The 16367-nt window shown below is 35.8% G+C and overlaps 1 protein-coding gene across 1 annotated transcript; it reads right to left on the bottom strand.

Moving 5' to 3' along the window:
• Positions 1-12607: 12607 nt before the first annotated feature.
• Positions 12608-16157, bottom strand: LOC105969749 (tagatose-6-phosphate ketose/aldose isomerase, putative (Mog1/PsbP/DUF1795-like photosystem II reaction center PsbP family protein)). The gene is made up of 7 exons (XM_012994526.2): positions 15733-16157; positions 14582-14661; positions 14040-14100; positions 13613-13670; positions 13454-13511; positions 13129-13201; positions 12608-13004 (listed from the first exon to the last, which is right to left on the bottom strand). Exons 1-7 carry the CDS (start codon positions 16078-16080, stop codon positions 12912-12914), a joined length of 771 nt encoding a protein of 256 aa, XP_012849980.2. The 5' UTR covers positions 16081-16157; the 3' UTR covers positions 12608-12911.
• Between the last annotated feature and the right edge of the window lie 210 nt (positions 16158-16367).

Raw genomic sequence — 16367 nt, 5'->3', positions numbered from 1 at the left:
GCATACTCCGCTTATTCAATTGACGAAACTTTCCATATGGCAGAGACGACCGCAACCGAGACCTTGCGCGAATTTTACAAAACAATTTTGCGGTTGTATAAAGATGAGTACGTTCGTGCTTTGACAAACGCATATCTGACAAGGCTACTTGACAAAGCGGAACGACGCGGGTTCCCTGAAATGATCGGTTCACTAAACTGTATGCACTGGACATGGAAATATTGTCCAACTACATGGCAGGGGAGCTTTTTGGGGAGAAAACATAAACCCCCAATTATTCTCGAATCTGTGGCTTCATCTGACACTTGGATATGGCATGCATTCTTTGGCGTCCCCAGTTCACAAAACGATATCACTGTCTTGGGTCGTTCACCCTTGTTCGACAACCTTGTTTAGGGAATTTCCCCAATAATTCACTATCAGGTATATGAAAAGATCACTACATGGCATACTATCTTGTTGATGGCATATACCCAAAATGGGGTATGTTAATTCAATCCATTAAGCAGCCGAGAACACATCAAGAACAGTTTTTCTAAAAAATGCAAGAGGCATACCGCAAGGATGTTGAACGAGCTTTTGGAATTCTTCAAGCCTGATTTGCCAATGAAGCAGCCTGGAAGACGGTGGGATCCGAAGGACCTAAGAAATATTATGATGACGTGTATCGTACTCCCCAATATGATTGTGGAAGACGAGCGAGTTGAATACGCTGATGCTAAATCAGATGACGATGACAACAACCCAGCCACATCTCGGAGAAATCGTGCCAACAGTTATGATAGAAATGAGGAATTAGATTTAAACCCAAGAACAAGGGGCATATCCATAAGTGATTATATGAGACGTCGTCACACAATGCGATTGGTTGAAGTAAATCGTAACCTTCAGCGTGATTTTTTAATAGCTCATGTGTGGGCAAGACACAATGGAAATATGTAATAATTTTACTTAAGTTTTTATTTACGAATTAAGTGTTTGAATTTATTAAAATTATTTTGTTATTTCAAATTTATATTAAAAAGTAAAATAATCGTATTTGTTGTTTTTTGTAATTTTTATAATTATAAAAGAAATATACTAAGAAATAAAATAAAATAAAATAAAACCAAATAAAGAAACAAAATAAAACCAAACAAAGTAACAAAATTAAATAATAATAAAATTACGAATAAAGATATAATTTAAAAGGAAATACAAAAATAAAAGAAAAGAAATGAACAAAATATTAAAAATATTTAATTACAAGGTGTTGATTTTATTGAAATTATGTGATATTAAATTAAGTAATTAAATAAATGAAATAAAATAAAATAATGATATAATATAAAAAATAAATACAAACGAAAAAGAAAATAAAAAATAAATAAATTTGACATGTAAAAGAAAAAGGAAAAAGAAAAAGACAAACAAGTGTATAACAAAGGAAAAAAAAAAGAAAAAAAAAGTAGCGAGTAAATCACACGCCCCCTTCCAGCAAGTGAGTTGGAAGGGGGGAACTCAAGGCAAAGTCTTCCCCCCTTCTCCCCACCCATACCCAACCCACACCCACCCCCATTACCCACCTCCATTGGAGGTGGTTTTGTCTCCCCACCCCTACCCACCCCCATCTCCATTGGAGATGATCTTAGGGGTTTAGGGATATTTATTTGAAAAGTCAATTAAACCTTTAAAGTAGGCACAAGCAATGCACATGTTATAAATTCTGGGCAAAATGGCCAGAAAATAGGTAACATGGCACAAAAAACAAGTTTTGGTGAGATCGTGCAACTTTTTTTTGTTGAGGTGGTAATTCACAAAAAAGGGCAAGATTTAGGTGGTTTAATGTTATTTACCCTATTTTATATTTAAAATTTAAAACATAATAAAAAACAATCTAACAATTATCTGATCCTATAAAATTCAAAAGTAACTAAAATTAAATTATCGGAAAATAATTAAAAAGTAATATATTGTACAATAATGAATGAAAATATATTTTAAGAAATTAGTGAATAAAAATAAATTTAAATACTTAAGATTACTATTTGTTATTGATGTTGTATCACTTTGAACGGGAACGCAGGGGTAGGTCACATCACGCGAGTAGGTGATCTGGGGCAGAGTTCCTGCCTTGCAGGGGTGGTAGCACGCCTAAGCCCTACCCTAAACCTACAAGGATAAGCACATGTAAACTAAGCCGGGGTTGATCTGGCGAAAACTCCACCGACGCTCAAGACAGATGCTGGCACCAACGATTAAGGTTGAGGGCACAAGATTAATAGACTATAGATTTGTTAGAGCGTACCTTTTACCATGAGGCTGAGGTATTATTTATATCAATTAATAGTAGAGTCCTAATTATTGTTATAGTATAATCCTAATTAGGTGTTCAATCAATATATTGGGCTTGGGCCCTTTAAACAGTGGGCTTGTCCTCTTGGAGCTTAACATCTGGCCCGATGTTGTAAAATAACCAATTGGCCCGCAAGAGGCCCATTTAGGTGTATCAGTTGTGTATTGATTTCATAAAATATATCAATATAAATATGTTCGATTTAATTGGTCCAACAACAATTAGATGTTAAATTACATATGTACCCAACAAAAGATAATACTTTAAATTTTAAAACTGCATTTCTCAACAGATTTTTTAGTTGTATAATTTATTATTCTTTTAAATAAAAGAGAAAATTTTAAGGTATTAGAATTTAAAATACATATTAATTGTGCTTGAGAGGGGTAAGTGTTACAAATAATACTTTAAGGGAGTAAGTGTTACATAATGTATGCTTTAAACAAGTAAACTGTATTTAACTCTATTTTTTCATGAGGGGAGGGGAATAATTGTAATAATCTCATCAGGTGGGTAATTTTGATAGGATTTTCTATGGGTTCCTCTCAAAGTTCTTCTCAAATTAGCGGGTTAAAAGTACTGGGGGAACTAAAACATTCGTCAAAATATCAAAATTCTTTTAAGAAGCAAACAACAAATTCTAATTTTTTTTTTCGAGAAAACAAATTTTAATTTTAATGCAAAAGGATTTGGAAAAAATCGGAAACTAAAATTTTACAATTTGGAATGACAATTTTTTTCCCATAATCAGAACTTCTGGATCCGAAATAACGAAATTTGATAATATTAATTCACCTAAAATATAAAATATATAATGATATTTATATTACAAATATCACCAAAAAAATCATTTGAAAGTCGTTGAAATGTCATTGAAAAGTCGTAGAAATGTCATGAAAAAAATTCCTTTCCGCAAAAATATATGAGGTCCGGGTCTTAGATGTGGAATTCGGGTCATAATAAGGGACAGGGTTTCCACATCGGTTTGGAGCGATCCGTGGCTCGTGGGTGAGGGTAGATCGATAGTTCTGACTCCGAGACCGGTGCACTCCGCTTTTCCAAATACGGTATCCGACTTAATTGACCAAAACACCGGTTTTTGGAATGTGAATGTGATTGATTCTTTCTTTTGGCCAGTTAACGGATACCGTATTTTGGAGTTCTCTATTGGTGGAACTTTTGGCAAGGACATATTAGTTTGGCCACTCTCGAAAACGGGGAACTTCACCGTCCGATCTTGTTACCATTATAATTTTGGATTATATTATGCATAGCAGAAATAGCTCAAATACTGGCTGGGAAACATGTGATCCCCCCCCCCCCCCCCCCTCCCCAAAGATCCGAATTTTTCTTCGGGGGCTTTCTTGGGATCCCTCCCGACCAAATTAGAATTATTTCGCCGCAAAATCTCTCTAGATCCGTTATGCACTAATTGCGGGAATAAGGTGGAATCTAGTCTTCACGTTGTGTATGGTTGTGTTGAAATTAATGCTCATGAATTTTGAAAAATTCTAGAAAAATTAGTCTTGTAAAATAGTATCTAGTATAATCTATAGGACTCAAGGCTAGCTAGATACTTCTAGCCATACAAGAATACTCAAGAATAGCTGGGATTGTAAAGAGAATTCTAGAGAATGACTACTCTAGCAATTCTCTAGATTCGTCCATGAAGCCTATAAATAGGCTTTGAGGCATTGTAAACTAGAATCAACTCGACCAAAAACTAATAAAGCCTTCTCCTTCAACTAAGTCCTATTGAATTAAGTAAATCAAACTATTTCCAAATTACTACCCTAATAGTACTTGGTGTTTCCTTCATTACAAACTATTCATAAAACCACACTTTATTATTCCATTAACTTATACCATGGCCAATACACTATCTTACAACCAAATTGCTCTTCTTATGTTCTTCGGAGAAAAATATGAGACCTTCTTTAAATCTCAAGACTTATGGGAGATTGTCGACCAAAGGTTCACTACTCCTACCGACACTTCTTAACTTTCTCAAGTGGGGAAAGATAAATTCGCCAAGGATATGGAAAAGGACAATTTGGCACTCTACAATATTCAAATGGCTATGGAGGATTCAATTTTCCCAAGAATTAGAGGTGCTACAAGTGCAAAGGAAGCGTGAGATACCCAGAAGGAGGAGTTCCTGCAAAGGTACGAACTACTAAACTGCAAACTCTACGAAGAGATTTGGAGAATATGAAAATGAAGGATTCCGAGACCGTAAATGAATATTATTCTCGACTAAGAGAATTAGTTACAATAAGAGCGAATGGAGAAGATATTTCCGATAAAAGGGTAGTAGAGAAAATATTAATCAGTCTTCCGAAAAAATATGATCAAATCGTAACAACAACTAAGGATACAAAGGATCTCGCCACTCTCTCTGTCACGGAGTTGGTAGGCTCTTCAGAAGCATATGAGAAAAACTGAGTAGGCGTGAAAGTGATTGAATGGAGAATGCGTTTCAGTCTAAACTCAAAATTCGGTCTCAAAATTCAAGATATAAGGAAAGAAAATTTGGAGAAAGTTCTAGAAGTGAAAATTCTAGAATTAAAGAAAATGGAGGAGATAATTATAAAAATACGAAATCCAAATACCCACCGTGTCGCGTCTGCAAGAGAACCAGTCATCTCGAAAATGATTGTTCGTTTCGGGGAAAACTACAATGCCGGAATTGTGGAAAATTCGGACATGCCCACAAGGATTGCCGCTCTAGACAAAGTCATCAGGCCAACTTCATGGAACAAGCTAAGAGGAAAGACTGTCTATTCTATGTCTGCCATGCTCCGTCTGAAGTAAAACACGACACATGGTACATCGACAATGGTTGCAGCAATCACATGACGAGTAACAAGAAGATCTTTCAAGATAAAGACAAGTCCATGAAGACAAAAGTAAAACTCGGCAATGGAGCCCTGGTGGAAACTGAAGGTCTAGGCACAATTACTTTCAATACTAAGAAAGGTATGCGTCTTATTCAAGATGTCCTACTAGTGCCTAAACTCGACACAAAAATCATGAGCGTCAGTTAGATGATGGAGAAAGGATATTCTCTACTCTTTAAAGGAGACTCGTTCACAATATATGATAACAAAAATACAAGAACGGAAATAGCAAAAGTTAAAATGCAGTCAAAGAGAAACTTTTCTCTAACTAGCAGCATGTGGAAGTAGCCAGGAAGGCTCTAGAAGACGAGTCATGGCTATGGCACCGGAGGTTCGGACACTTCAACTTTCATGGATTAAAGATTTTTCACCAAAAGAACATGATGAAAGATCTTCCGGCTATTCACGAGAAGGATTTTACTTGGCAAGCAGCAGAGGAAATCGTTTCCATCAGGCAAGGCTTGGAGAGCCAAGAAGATTCTAGAGCTCGTGCATACTGATGTTTGTGGACCGATGAGGACTCCAACTTTGACGCATAACATGTACTTCATTCTCTTCATTGATGACTATACAAGGATGACTTGGGTCTACGTTTTGCGACAAAAATCGAAAGTATTCTATATCTTAAGAAAGTTCAAGTCTAGTAGAAAATCAAAATAATCAGAAGATTAAAGTTATAAGAAGCGATAGAGGAGAGGAATACACAAGTTCTGCGAAGATGAAGGAGTGGAACACCAACTAACAGTTGGCTACGCTCCTGAGCAAAATGGCTTCTCCGAGAGAAATAATGGAACGGTGATGGAGATGGCAAGATCTATGCTAGAAGAAAAAAAAATGCCGAAAATGTTTTGGGCAGAAGCAGTCTACACAACTGTCTATCTACTCAACAGATTTCCAACTAAGGCGGCGAAAAACAAACACCTGTAAAAGCTCGAAGTGGTCGGAAGCCGTCAGCAAAACATCTAAGAGTGTTTGGGAGTATGTGCTACGTCCATATTCGAGCAGTGAAGAGGCACAAGCTTGAAGTAAAGACGGAAAAATGAATATTTGTTAAATACAATACATAAACCAAGGGAGCCGGATTTACAATCTCAAGACTAAAAAGCTTATCGTCAGAAAACTACTTCGAATTGGGATGAAGAAAAGATAATGAAGCAAATCATCATGGTAACAATAATACAAGGACCATCATCAAGTCATCAAACAGTAGAACTGGAAGAAACGCAGACTCCTCGTGGAACTACTAGATGTGGAGAAGTTACTGAAGAAGAAGAATCATCACTAGAGTCACCCCCACTAAGAACAAGTTCGCTCGAAGAAATCTGCGAGTCATGTAACTTTGCAACTATGGAGCCAAGAAGCATTAAAGAGGCATCGAAGCAAGAAGTTTGGATAAAAGCTATGGAAGAAGATATAAGGATGATCGAGAAGAACAAGACGTGGGAGATGGTAGATCGACCTTCTAACAAAGATATCACTGGGGTTAAGTGGGTCTACAAAATGAAACTCAATCCGGATGGCTCGATTCAGAAGCACAAAGCGAGACTTGTCGCCAAAGGATACTCACAATTACCAGGTATCGACAATACTGAATCCTTTGCTCCTGTTGCACGCCTAGACACAGTAAGAGCACTTATTGCACTAGCTGACAAAATAGATGGAGAATTTATCAACTGGACGTCAAGTCAGCCTTTCTCCACGGCTATGTTGAAGAATAAATCTACGTGGAACAACCACAAGGATTCATGGAGAAAGGAAAAGAAGACAGAGTTTTAATTCTCAAAAAAGCCTTATACGGTTTAAAGGAATCCCCACGAGCTTGGTACAACCAGATCGATACTTATTTCGCGAGTCGAGGATTTAGGAGGAGTCAAAGTGAGCCTACTCTCTACATCAAGATACACTCATTGTCTCTTTATACATAGATGATCTTTTATATACTAGCAAGCACCACGTGCGTTGCACGTGATTACGTATGATTTTACTTAATATATATAGGGTAAATAACACTTAACTCTAGGTTACAAGCTTTTGGAGATGACCCCTTATATTTGCATTATCAACACATAACTCCCTTGTAGTTTATGAGGCTAACTTCCATTAGTTTTCTCGTCAAACTTAATCATGTGTCAAACGACATAGTATTATTTTGCAGATGATCCCGTCGTGCTTTTATTTTCTTTTTCATGTTTACAGATGACCCCCTTGAAGTTTGACACATACGATTAAGTTTATTAACAGCAAACTGACGGAAACTACCACATAAACCACAAGGGGGTAATGTGCTGATATTACAAGCATGCACAAGAGGGTCATCGGCAAAAGATTGTAACCATAGAGGGTTAAATGTATTTACCCTAATATACAACTTATGATTAATTAATAACAGTGACATACTATATTTTACATAAAATATATTTTTAAATAAAATCAAATAAGTAGAACTTGAATTAAAAAAAAAAAAAGAAATCCAGTGACCTTAGTCGACTATCAAAACAGTCGATTAACACTTTAATCGACTACCAGAGCATAGTCGATTAACTTAATCCACTACCGAAAAAATACATAGTCGATTGAGGGTCTAGCCTACGCAAATTTCTCTACCCGCGCGTGCTCCGCCTAATCTACCAAAAAATCCTAGATCTGCTCGTCGTCGTCACCACGCCGCCGCCACACCACACTTCCATTATCTGACCGTTTTTAATGACGAATAAAGTAAATTACAACTCGTACCACAAGCCCAAACAATAACACCACCATCAAAACCATCAAAACAAAACCACCCAGACCCAATTTTCTTCATGACCACCGTCATATCCAAAAAGAGGCAGCAAAATCAAATTAAAAATCCATAACCTACGGCGACGAATAAGAAATCTTCGCAAAATCGAGAAACTGTGGGTAAAGGAACGCTACTTGGAGTATTTTCGCAAGCGCAAGATCCTTCGCCGCATCGTCGCCATAGTCTTTGCCGTGGATTTCCAGAAGTTGTTCGTAATTTAGGTCATGGTGTGGTGAAGGGGGATAGAGAAATCTGAGATTTGAATATTGAGAAGAGAAACGATAGAAATGGCAGAGGAAAAAAAACGGGTTTGGAAAAGGTGATATATAATTAGAGTTAAAATAGTTATAATCAAATAAGGGTAGTTTAAGAATTATTAAAATAACATTTGGGTGGAATATTAGCTAAGAGGTTATTCTAATTTTTTTTGGAGGGGGTGTTTCCTTAACTACATTTCCTAGATGAGGGGGTTATTGCTAATTTTCCCTATTTATATATATACTTATAATATTATGATAATGAAAAACTCTTGAAATGTAACTTTGAAAAAAAAAATATTGTTGAAACTTATTGTATAAAAATAATTACGATAACAAAAAAAAAGGTACAACTTTTAACATATTTTATAGTATACTAACAGGTCTTTGACATTAAAATTATATTATAAAAAAATAAGTAATATACATTATCATTTATTTTCTTATTATGATTTTATGTTTTTTTTTTCTTTTTACATAATTGATTATGGTTAAATCATGGTATCACTTATACTAATAAAATACATAAATAATGATAGTACATAAAATTTAAGAATTTATTTAACCTCAATATTTAAAATCAATCTTATTCATACACAACACAACTAATTTTTCTTATTTTTAGACATATTTCTTATATATGAGAATTTATTTTTAATATGTTTAAATCTCAAATCTTGAAGTTTGAATATGATCATTTAGACTTCTATTCAATGGAGACTTCTACTCTCAATATTTAATCTCGGCTTCGAGTTATATTTTTCATAATTTCATGTTCAATTAATAAAATTTACATAAAACTAAAGAAAAATAATTATATATGTAGGCTGCGGCTATATGTAATACTCATTCCACTTGTGCAAGACCAAATTAAAGAAATATCCCAAAAGATTCTATTTTATTAAGATGGAATGACAAATATGCCCATAAATTAAATTGGTTTTTTTTTTGTCATGCAAGACCAAATACAAATAATGAGGAAAAAAAAAACATAGAAGCGTGAATTAAAAAAAAAAAACAGCCCCCCCTGAAACCCTACCTACGCCCACCTTTTCCGCCGCTCAAGCTCCGCCGCCGCCTCCAGCCCCGCCACGCACAATCACGGGTGACCTAAATCTGCCCAAAAAAAAAAAAATTAAATTTGAAACTGGTAAAAATCGACACCAAGGTGTCGAAAAACTATGCTACAAATCGACACTTAAGCGTCGAATTGCATAGGTAAAAATCGACATTGACATGTCGAATTTATAGTACAAATTCAAATGTCGAATTTTATACCTCAAAATCGACATCTAAATGTCGATTTTTACCTGTAAAATTCGACATGGAATTCGTTTTTGCGGGATTTTTTTTTGGAAAATCGATATTCTAGCTAAAAAAATCGATAAATGCATAGCTTCTTGGGTTGAGGAGGGAGAAAGGTCTTGTGGGTTTTGGAAGATGGAGAAGATGAGAGTTTGTCTTGTGGTTTTGTGGTCTTGTATATGGTTTTTTGTGTTTTTGAATTTTTGGTCTTGCACATTTGGAATTTTCTATTTTTTTTAATAAGTAAGGGTATTATAGTATTTATACATTGAAAATTTTAATTTGGTCTTGCACAAGTGGAATTAGTCTTGCATATAGCCGCAGCCTTATATGTATTATAAACAAATAAGCAAGTACACATTCACCTTATCCCCGTAAACATCTTTATTGAAAGACGTATATTCATAATTGAAAGGAGATAGGTGAATAGATTCAAATAATATAAACAGTCCACATAGTAAGGGACTTCAATATTTGTAGTTTCCTGTTAAAAAATGCAGACAATGAAAAAACTTGTTACTTTCTCATCAACTTATGTAAAAAAATAGATGTGCGGTGAACTAAATCTACATAATGAAATATAATGAAGAAAAGCACATATATTCAATAAGGAAAATAAGTTAGGGGGAAATGTGAACTTACATTCGAAAGTGAATTTTTCAGAGTATAGTAGTGGTCTAAGGGTGAATAGCACAACACCTTTCATGATACAAAGAGAAGTAAATCCTGGGGGCGAGGGATTTCGCCTTTTGGTGCAAGAGAAGTAAATAAATTGGAATAGGAATAGGTGGGAGCATGTATATTGATTGGAGTTATTAATTAAAATTATCAATTCCATTAATTACTACTTAATTAATCTCAACTCGGCCGGAATAAGAATGAATGGGAGAGCAAATACGTAATGCATTATTTACACAACAATAACATTTGACAAAATTAACCACAAGTAGAACATACTATATAACTTACTAATACCAAGGGTAAAATGGGTATTACAAAAAAGTTAAGAAACTAAAAACATTCACACTTTTAAAGGTAGGATAGAATAGATAGATATGGAAAACAATGAGAGAATGGTTAAAGAATTCAAAGAAGATATGATGAAAACATTTGAGATAAGTGATCTCGGATCACTTCACTATTTCCTCGGCATCGAGATAACCAAAAGAAGAAGGTATTTTCATTTTGCAGCGAAAGTACACCGAAATTTACTAAACAAGTTCATAATGCACGATTGCAATTCGGTTGCTACACATGTAGTAACTAATGAAAAACTAAGAAAGGAAGATCGATCACCAAAGGCGGACGATTCACTCTACAGAAGTATAAGGGAGCCTGCTATATCTAACGGCTACCAGGCCAGGCATTATGTATGCTACAAGTTTACTATCCACGTTCATGCAAAGTCCGAGTCAAGTACATTATGGAGCAGCAAAGAGGATCCTTGGGTACTTACAAGGCACGAAGGAGTATGGAATTTGGTACAAGCCCGTAACATGCTCGAGTTTAATAGGCTACACCGATAATGACTCGGCCGGATCATTGGATGACATGAAGAGTACCTCAAGTAACACATTCTCTCTTGGATCCGGAATATTCTCATGGGCATCAAAGAAACAAGAAAGTGTGGCGCAATCATCAGCAAAAGCAGAGTATATGGCAGCTGCAACAACTGCAAGCCAAGCTATGTGGCTACAACGAATATTAACGGATATGGGCGAGGAAAAAACTAAGTCGACGACAATCTATTGCGATAACAAGTATGCAATAGCAATGGCGAAGAAACCGATTCAACACAACCGAACTAAGCACATAGCGATCAAGTATCATTTCTTAAGAGAAGCAGAAGTGAACAAAGAAATTCAAGTGAACTACTGCCCGACAAACGAACAACATGTAGATATTTTCACGAAAGCACTTCCACGCCTGAAGTTTGAAGAACTACGTACGATGCTCGGTATTTCCAAAATGAGCAATAATGAGGAGTGTTGAAATTAATCCTCAATTTTGGAAAATTCAAGAAAAACTAGTCTTCAAAAATAGTATCTAGAATAATCTATAGGAATCAAGGCTAGCTAGATACTTCTAGCCACAGAAGAATACGCAAGAATAGCTAGGATTGTAAAGAGAATTCTAGAGAAGGACTACTCTAGCAATTCTCTAGATTCATCCATGAAGCCTAGAAATAGGCTATGAAGCATTGTAAACTAGAATCAACTCAACCAAAAACTAATAAAACCTTCTCCTCAAATTAAGTCCTATTGTCCCTTCTCTCCAAATAAATCAAACTATTTCCAAATTACTATCCACCACCTCTCACAAACTAAATGGTTGCATGAGTGCGAAAGAGTTGTGGGAGAACTTGCCGGTTGCTACTTGATTGTTTGATGACAGGATGTCTTTTTCGAGCTGGTTCGATAATCTTCAGTGAACTCTCACAAGAGAGTTTTTTATTCTTGCCGCGGTCGTTTGTTGAAAGGTTTGGGACAGGAGAAACCGGGTCGTGCACTATGGTGATCACGTTAAACTTGAGGCGGTAGTTGGTTGGTGCAATTCGTATCTCACCACCTTCAAAGAAACGCAAATTCGGACTCGCAATATTAGCTTCACGAGACTTGGAAGTCTCCTCCTCCCTGGGGAACTGTCAAGATTAACGTTGATGCCGCCTTTCCACCGGGTTCAAACACTGATGAAACGTCATTGGTCGCTCGAGATTTAGATGGACGTTGCATTCAGTGGAAGGTCCGAGAGCTCCCAAGCCGGGTGAGGCCAACGGATGGCGAAGCTCAAGCGGTTCTTCTTGCGCTTCAAGCTGCTCGATCGATGAAGTAGAATGCTATCATGGTTGAAGGTGACTGCCTACCGGTGATGAATGCTTAGCGCAATCAGGAACATACTCTAAAATCTTTCGCAGCCATTCTGGAAGATTGTTTCTATTAATCGAGTTTTTTTGCATATTGTTCTTTTCCGTTTGTGAAGAGACAAGGCAATCAATCGCCTTGCTCGTGATTTAGCAACTATGTATGTATTTGACAGTACGAAAGGGCGTTTCCGTTTTTCTTTAAATCAGGTATCAACTAGCAACACAAGTGGACTTACAATTGGTAAACATCAAGCCTAACATATATTTATAATCTTCATTATCTTTTTCACTAATCTCCAGGCAAAAATGATCCTTCAGTGCAGTGGTAAAGACGTTTTACTCGCAACTCCAAGAATCAGATCCTTTGATTTTTGTCGTCACAGGTTCAAAGATCATCGTCTATTTTGTTACAAAGATGGGATTTACATACATATTTCAATATCTAACGAACAGAACTTTAGGCCTCGTGTTAAACAAGTGTGAGCGAGACTGCAGCGGATCGAAGCCTCACACCATGATCGTCCCATTTATTCTGGGGTGCAGTGACTCCAGCAATGATCACCTGAAACCATATATATAACAAGAAAAAAAAAATTGCATATCAATGGAAATTATTTTTTATTTTTAATTTTTTTAATTTCGGTAGAAAATCGAAGATATGATGTTTAATTAATGGGCCGACCCACCTTTCCGCTGTTAACGGCAGCTACTAGTGCGACACGCTGTTCATCTGCACCAAACTCGTAGAAGTAGTAATTCCTGAAATTAAAGTATATTTGTTAATAGAAAAATACACTAGAAATGTATAAAGATCATCTTACTTTTTTACGAAATTCCGAGTGCGAAAATTACATTTAATTAGCATAAACCCTCTTGCAATTCACTCCAAACTTCAATGTTTCGAATGCTAAGATAAATATTTATTTATAACACGCTTGAATAATCACGATAATGAGATTAGTGGATCATTCAGCTTGAAAAAAATCAATTACTTCAAGAATAATTATATACCTGTAACCGTCTTCTTCCTTAATCTTGATTATACGAGCACTGTACAAAGTAACCCCGACTGCATATAAAAGCATTGAAAGCACAAAAGTGTCGTTTGAAGAAAATCTTGAAAGCATCTTCTTGAGAATGAAACAACATTTCACTGCAATTTTTATATACCTGGAACAAATATTCTAGAAGCCTCCTTAAGTGAACCTAAATCAGCAATGTCTTTGGCCTGTCGAAATCGGAATTAAGTCATAAATGAAACAGAATCGTTAGACTATGATTTCTTGTCGAACAACATTCTCATATTTCGATACCGAAAAAAGTTACAAGAGTAGATTTAACACAATATCGAAATGGCGTCTTTAGATACACATCCACTTTTTAAAATTCAAATATGTAACTTTTTTCGAAGTCTGTATACATTTTATTCTGAACATTGGATTGCTTTTGGAGAGCGAGTCGAGAACAATTCATAAAGAGACTCAACGTTACAGAACCCCCATCATTAAAGAATTTTATTAAGAGACCATAAGAGATGAAATTTACTTCGTTAAAAGTTAATTTCTGATATAAGGTAAGAAGAATTACATTCACAAACCTCTAAGAAGGTGATCTTAAGTTGATTGGACGGCCGAACGACAACACTTAGAACTTCAGATCTGTCAGAACAAATCCAACAATAAAGATTGTCAAGATTGAGAAAAAATCCAAGAAACGGGAAAGAATAAGTACAATCAAACGTCTAACCCAAATTCAACCCCATGGGTACTAGTTGCTTAACTACTAAAATATTTTCCAAGTCAAAAAACTAGTCGAAAACAAGTGGCGATCATTTGTTAACAAAATCGAGCATTTTGAGGCTGTTGGGCATTGATATGATAACCTAGTTAACATGTTGTTCATTAGCATTGTAAGAGTTGTAATACTAACCAGAATATCTTCCATCACATCCGAAATAGACAAAAAAACAAGTCTTAGAACAGCAAAACGTAAAATCAAATTTTGGGATTAATTTGACTCTTCAACTTTCATACATCCACATTGATACACTCGGAGTGAAACTATCATGCTTTAATTAAAGTATATCGTTCAAGTATCATATTTTTCAATAAACGGTAAAGAGCAAAAAGTAGCACTTACCCATCGGGAGATGCAAAACGTGCAGCAAAAGTCTTTGGCTTAGCTTTATCTCCATAGAGAGATAATCCAGCATTATAGTCCTACATAAGTAAGCGAACCCTAAGTGTCACAATTCAAAGAGCTATAAATGAGAAATGATTGATGCCTGCACATTATTTCAGATATGCTTCAATAGGTTCTGCATAAATTACGGACAAACAAACAACGGAAGATGGAAAATAATTACGGAAACAAGAGAAGTGAAGTTTTATTGCATCTCTCCTTCATATGACCATAGGCCTTCGTTACGTTTTCCTATGACATATACACAACAAAATAGGAATAGTACATGTTGAATGACCACCTCAACCAAAAGCTTAAATTGTTAGTTAGTGAAATGTATTGTTTAATATTAATATCTCCAACACGCCGCCTCAAGTGCAGGCGAATTACATTTGAAGCCTTGCACTTTAAATATTTGAAATGGGTGGCGGTGGGATTCGAACTCAGGGCCTTTCATTTGGCCTGACTCTGATACCATGTTGAATGATCATCTCAATCAAAAACTAAAGCTGTTAGTGAAATGTAACATTTAATATTAATATCTCCAACAAAATAGGAAATCAAGGAATCTAGTTGGAGCTACATTCGACCAAAGATGACTTCTATTATTCGGTAAATAACACATAGATTTTATAGTTGTCGAGAACGATACCAATATCGAACGACCATCCATTTAAAAAATCTCGAGTATTAGAACGGGAGACACTTAAACAACAAGTCGTTTTCATTTTCTTCATAAGTAACCTATTTTTGTGATTTGAAGTTCAATCGCATTTGCAAAGTCAAGTGTAGTTTATCGACAGTCAATGACTTCGGAGTTCAAAGTTATATTTGTATTAACCGTTCACATACATATTTTCCGTTCTAGCAATTTGGATTTAAAATCAAAGAGAATATACGAAGCACTATTCGAGTACTAAGTATTCGTCAAGCTATTAATCATACCAATATGCGATTGAAATAAGCAATAATTAAAAAAAAAAATGCAAACAAACTTCAAACAGGGAATTAGAAGAATTAAGAGATAGTAAGAAATGATCTCAAAAAATGGACGAATACATAAAAATTGGGGGGAAAACAGAGAAGAAGAAATGCAATCAGATGCAGACCTCAGGTTCCATGATGTCTTCAAAATTGGGGGGCACGCGAATCGCGAAGCCGCTGCCGTAGAACTGGAACCACGACTTGGTGCTGCCGATTCCGGAAAGGAAAGACTTTGCTGAACTAGAAGACGGCGGCGGCGGCGGCGGCGATTTTGGTGGTGGTGGTGTTTGAGCAAGTGAAGAAGAAGAGGAAGATAAGCTTAGAACGGAGGATGTGAGGATGAAACTTCTTCTAGAGAAAGTGAAGAAGGAATCGAAGAAGGAGGGGTGGGGGTGGGGGTGGGATTCTGGAATAGTGGTGGGTGGTGGTGGTGGTGTGGGAGAGAGGGAGAGTACGATTCTAGACATGGCCATGGCCACCGGAGAGAGAGACTACGCAGCAGCAGCAAGGATATCGGATGAGACTCATGCCTGTTATTTTTGCAACTCATAATTTATTTATTTATTTATTCTTATCTTAATTATAAAATGTTAAGTTGCTAATTAATAAGGGTCTTCAAATATAGGTCCTCGTGATAAAACTAATTAGAACTAAATGAAAAATTAAATTAAATATATTTGTTTTACATTTTTTATTAAATTTATTTCGAAAATGCCTTTCCACTCACAAATTCGAAATTTATATTTATCTTTTTTTATTA

Source organism: Erythranthe guttata, chromosome 2 (assembly GCF_056151865.1).
Source record: "Erythranthe guttata isolate IM_541 chromosome 2, IM_541, whole genome shotgun sequence".
NCBI lineage: Eukaryota > Viridiplantae > Streptophyta > Magnoliopsida > Lamiales > Phrymaceae > Erythranthe > Erythranthe guttata.
Note: the sequence above shows the minus strand (reverse complement) of the source record. Positions and strands in the feature narration are given on the sequence as shown.

Coding starts and splice junctions, on each gene's coding strand:
- LOC105969749 (XM_012994526.2), bottom strand. CDS start 16,080: ATGGCCATGTCTAGAATCGTACTCTCCCTCTCTCCCACACCACCACCA. Junction 13,512..13,612: donor TTCTAGAATATTTGTTCCAG/GTATATAAAAAT, acceptor TTTTATATGCAG/TCGGGGTTACTTTGTACAGT. Junction 13,202..13,453: donor AAGGAAGAAGACGGTTACAG/GTATATAATTAT, acceptor CTTTAATTTCAG/GAATTACTACTTCTACGAGT.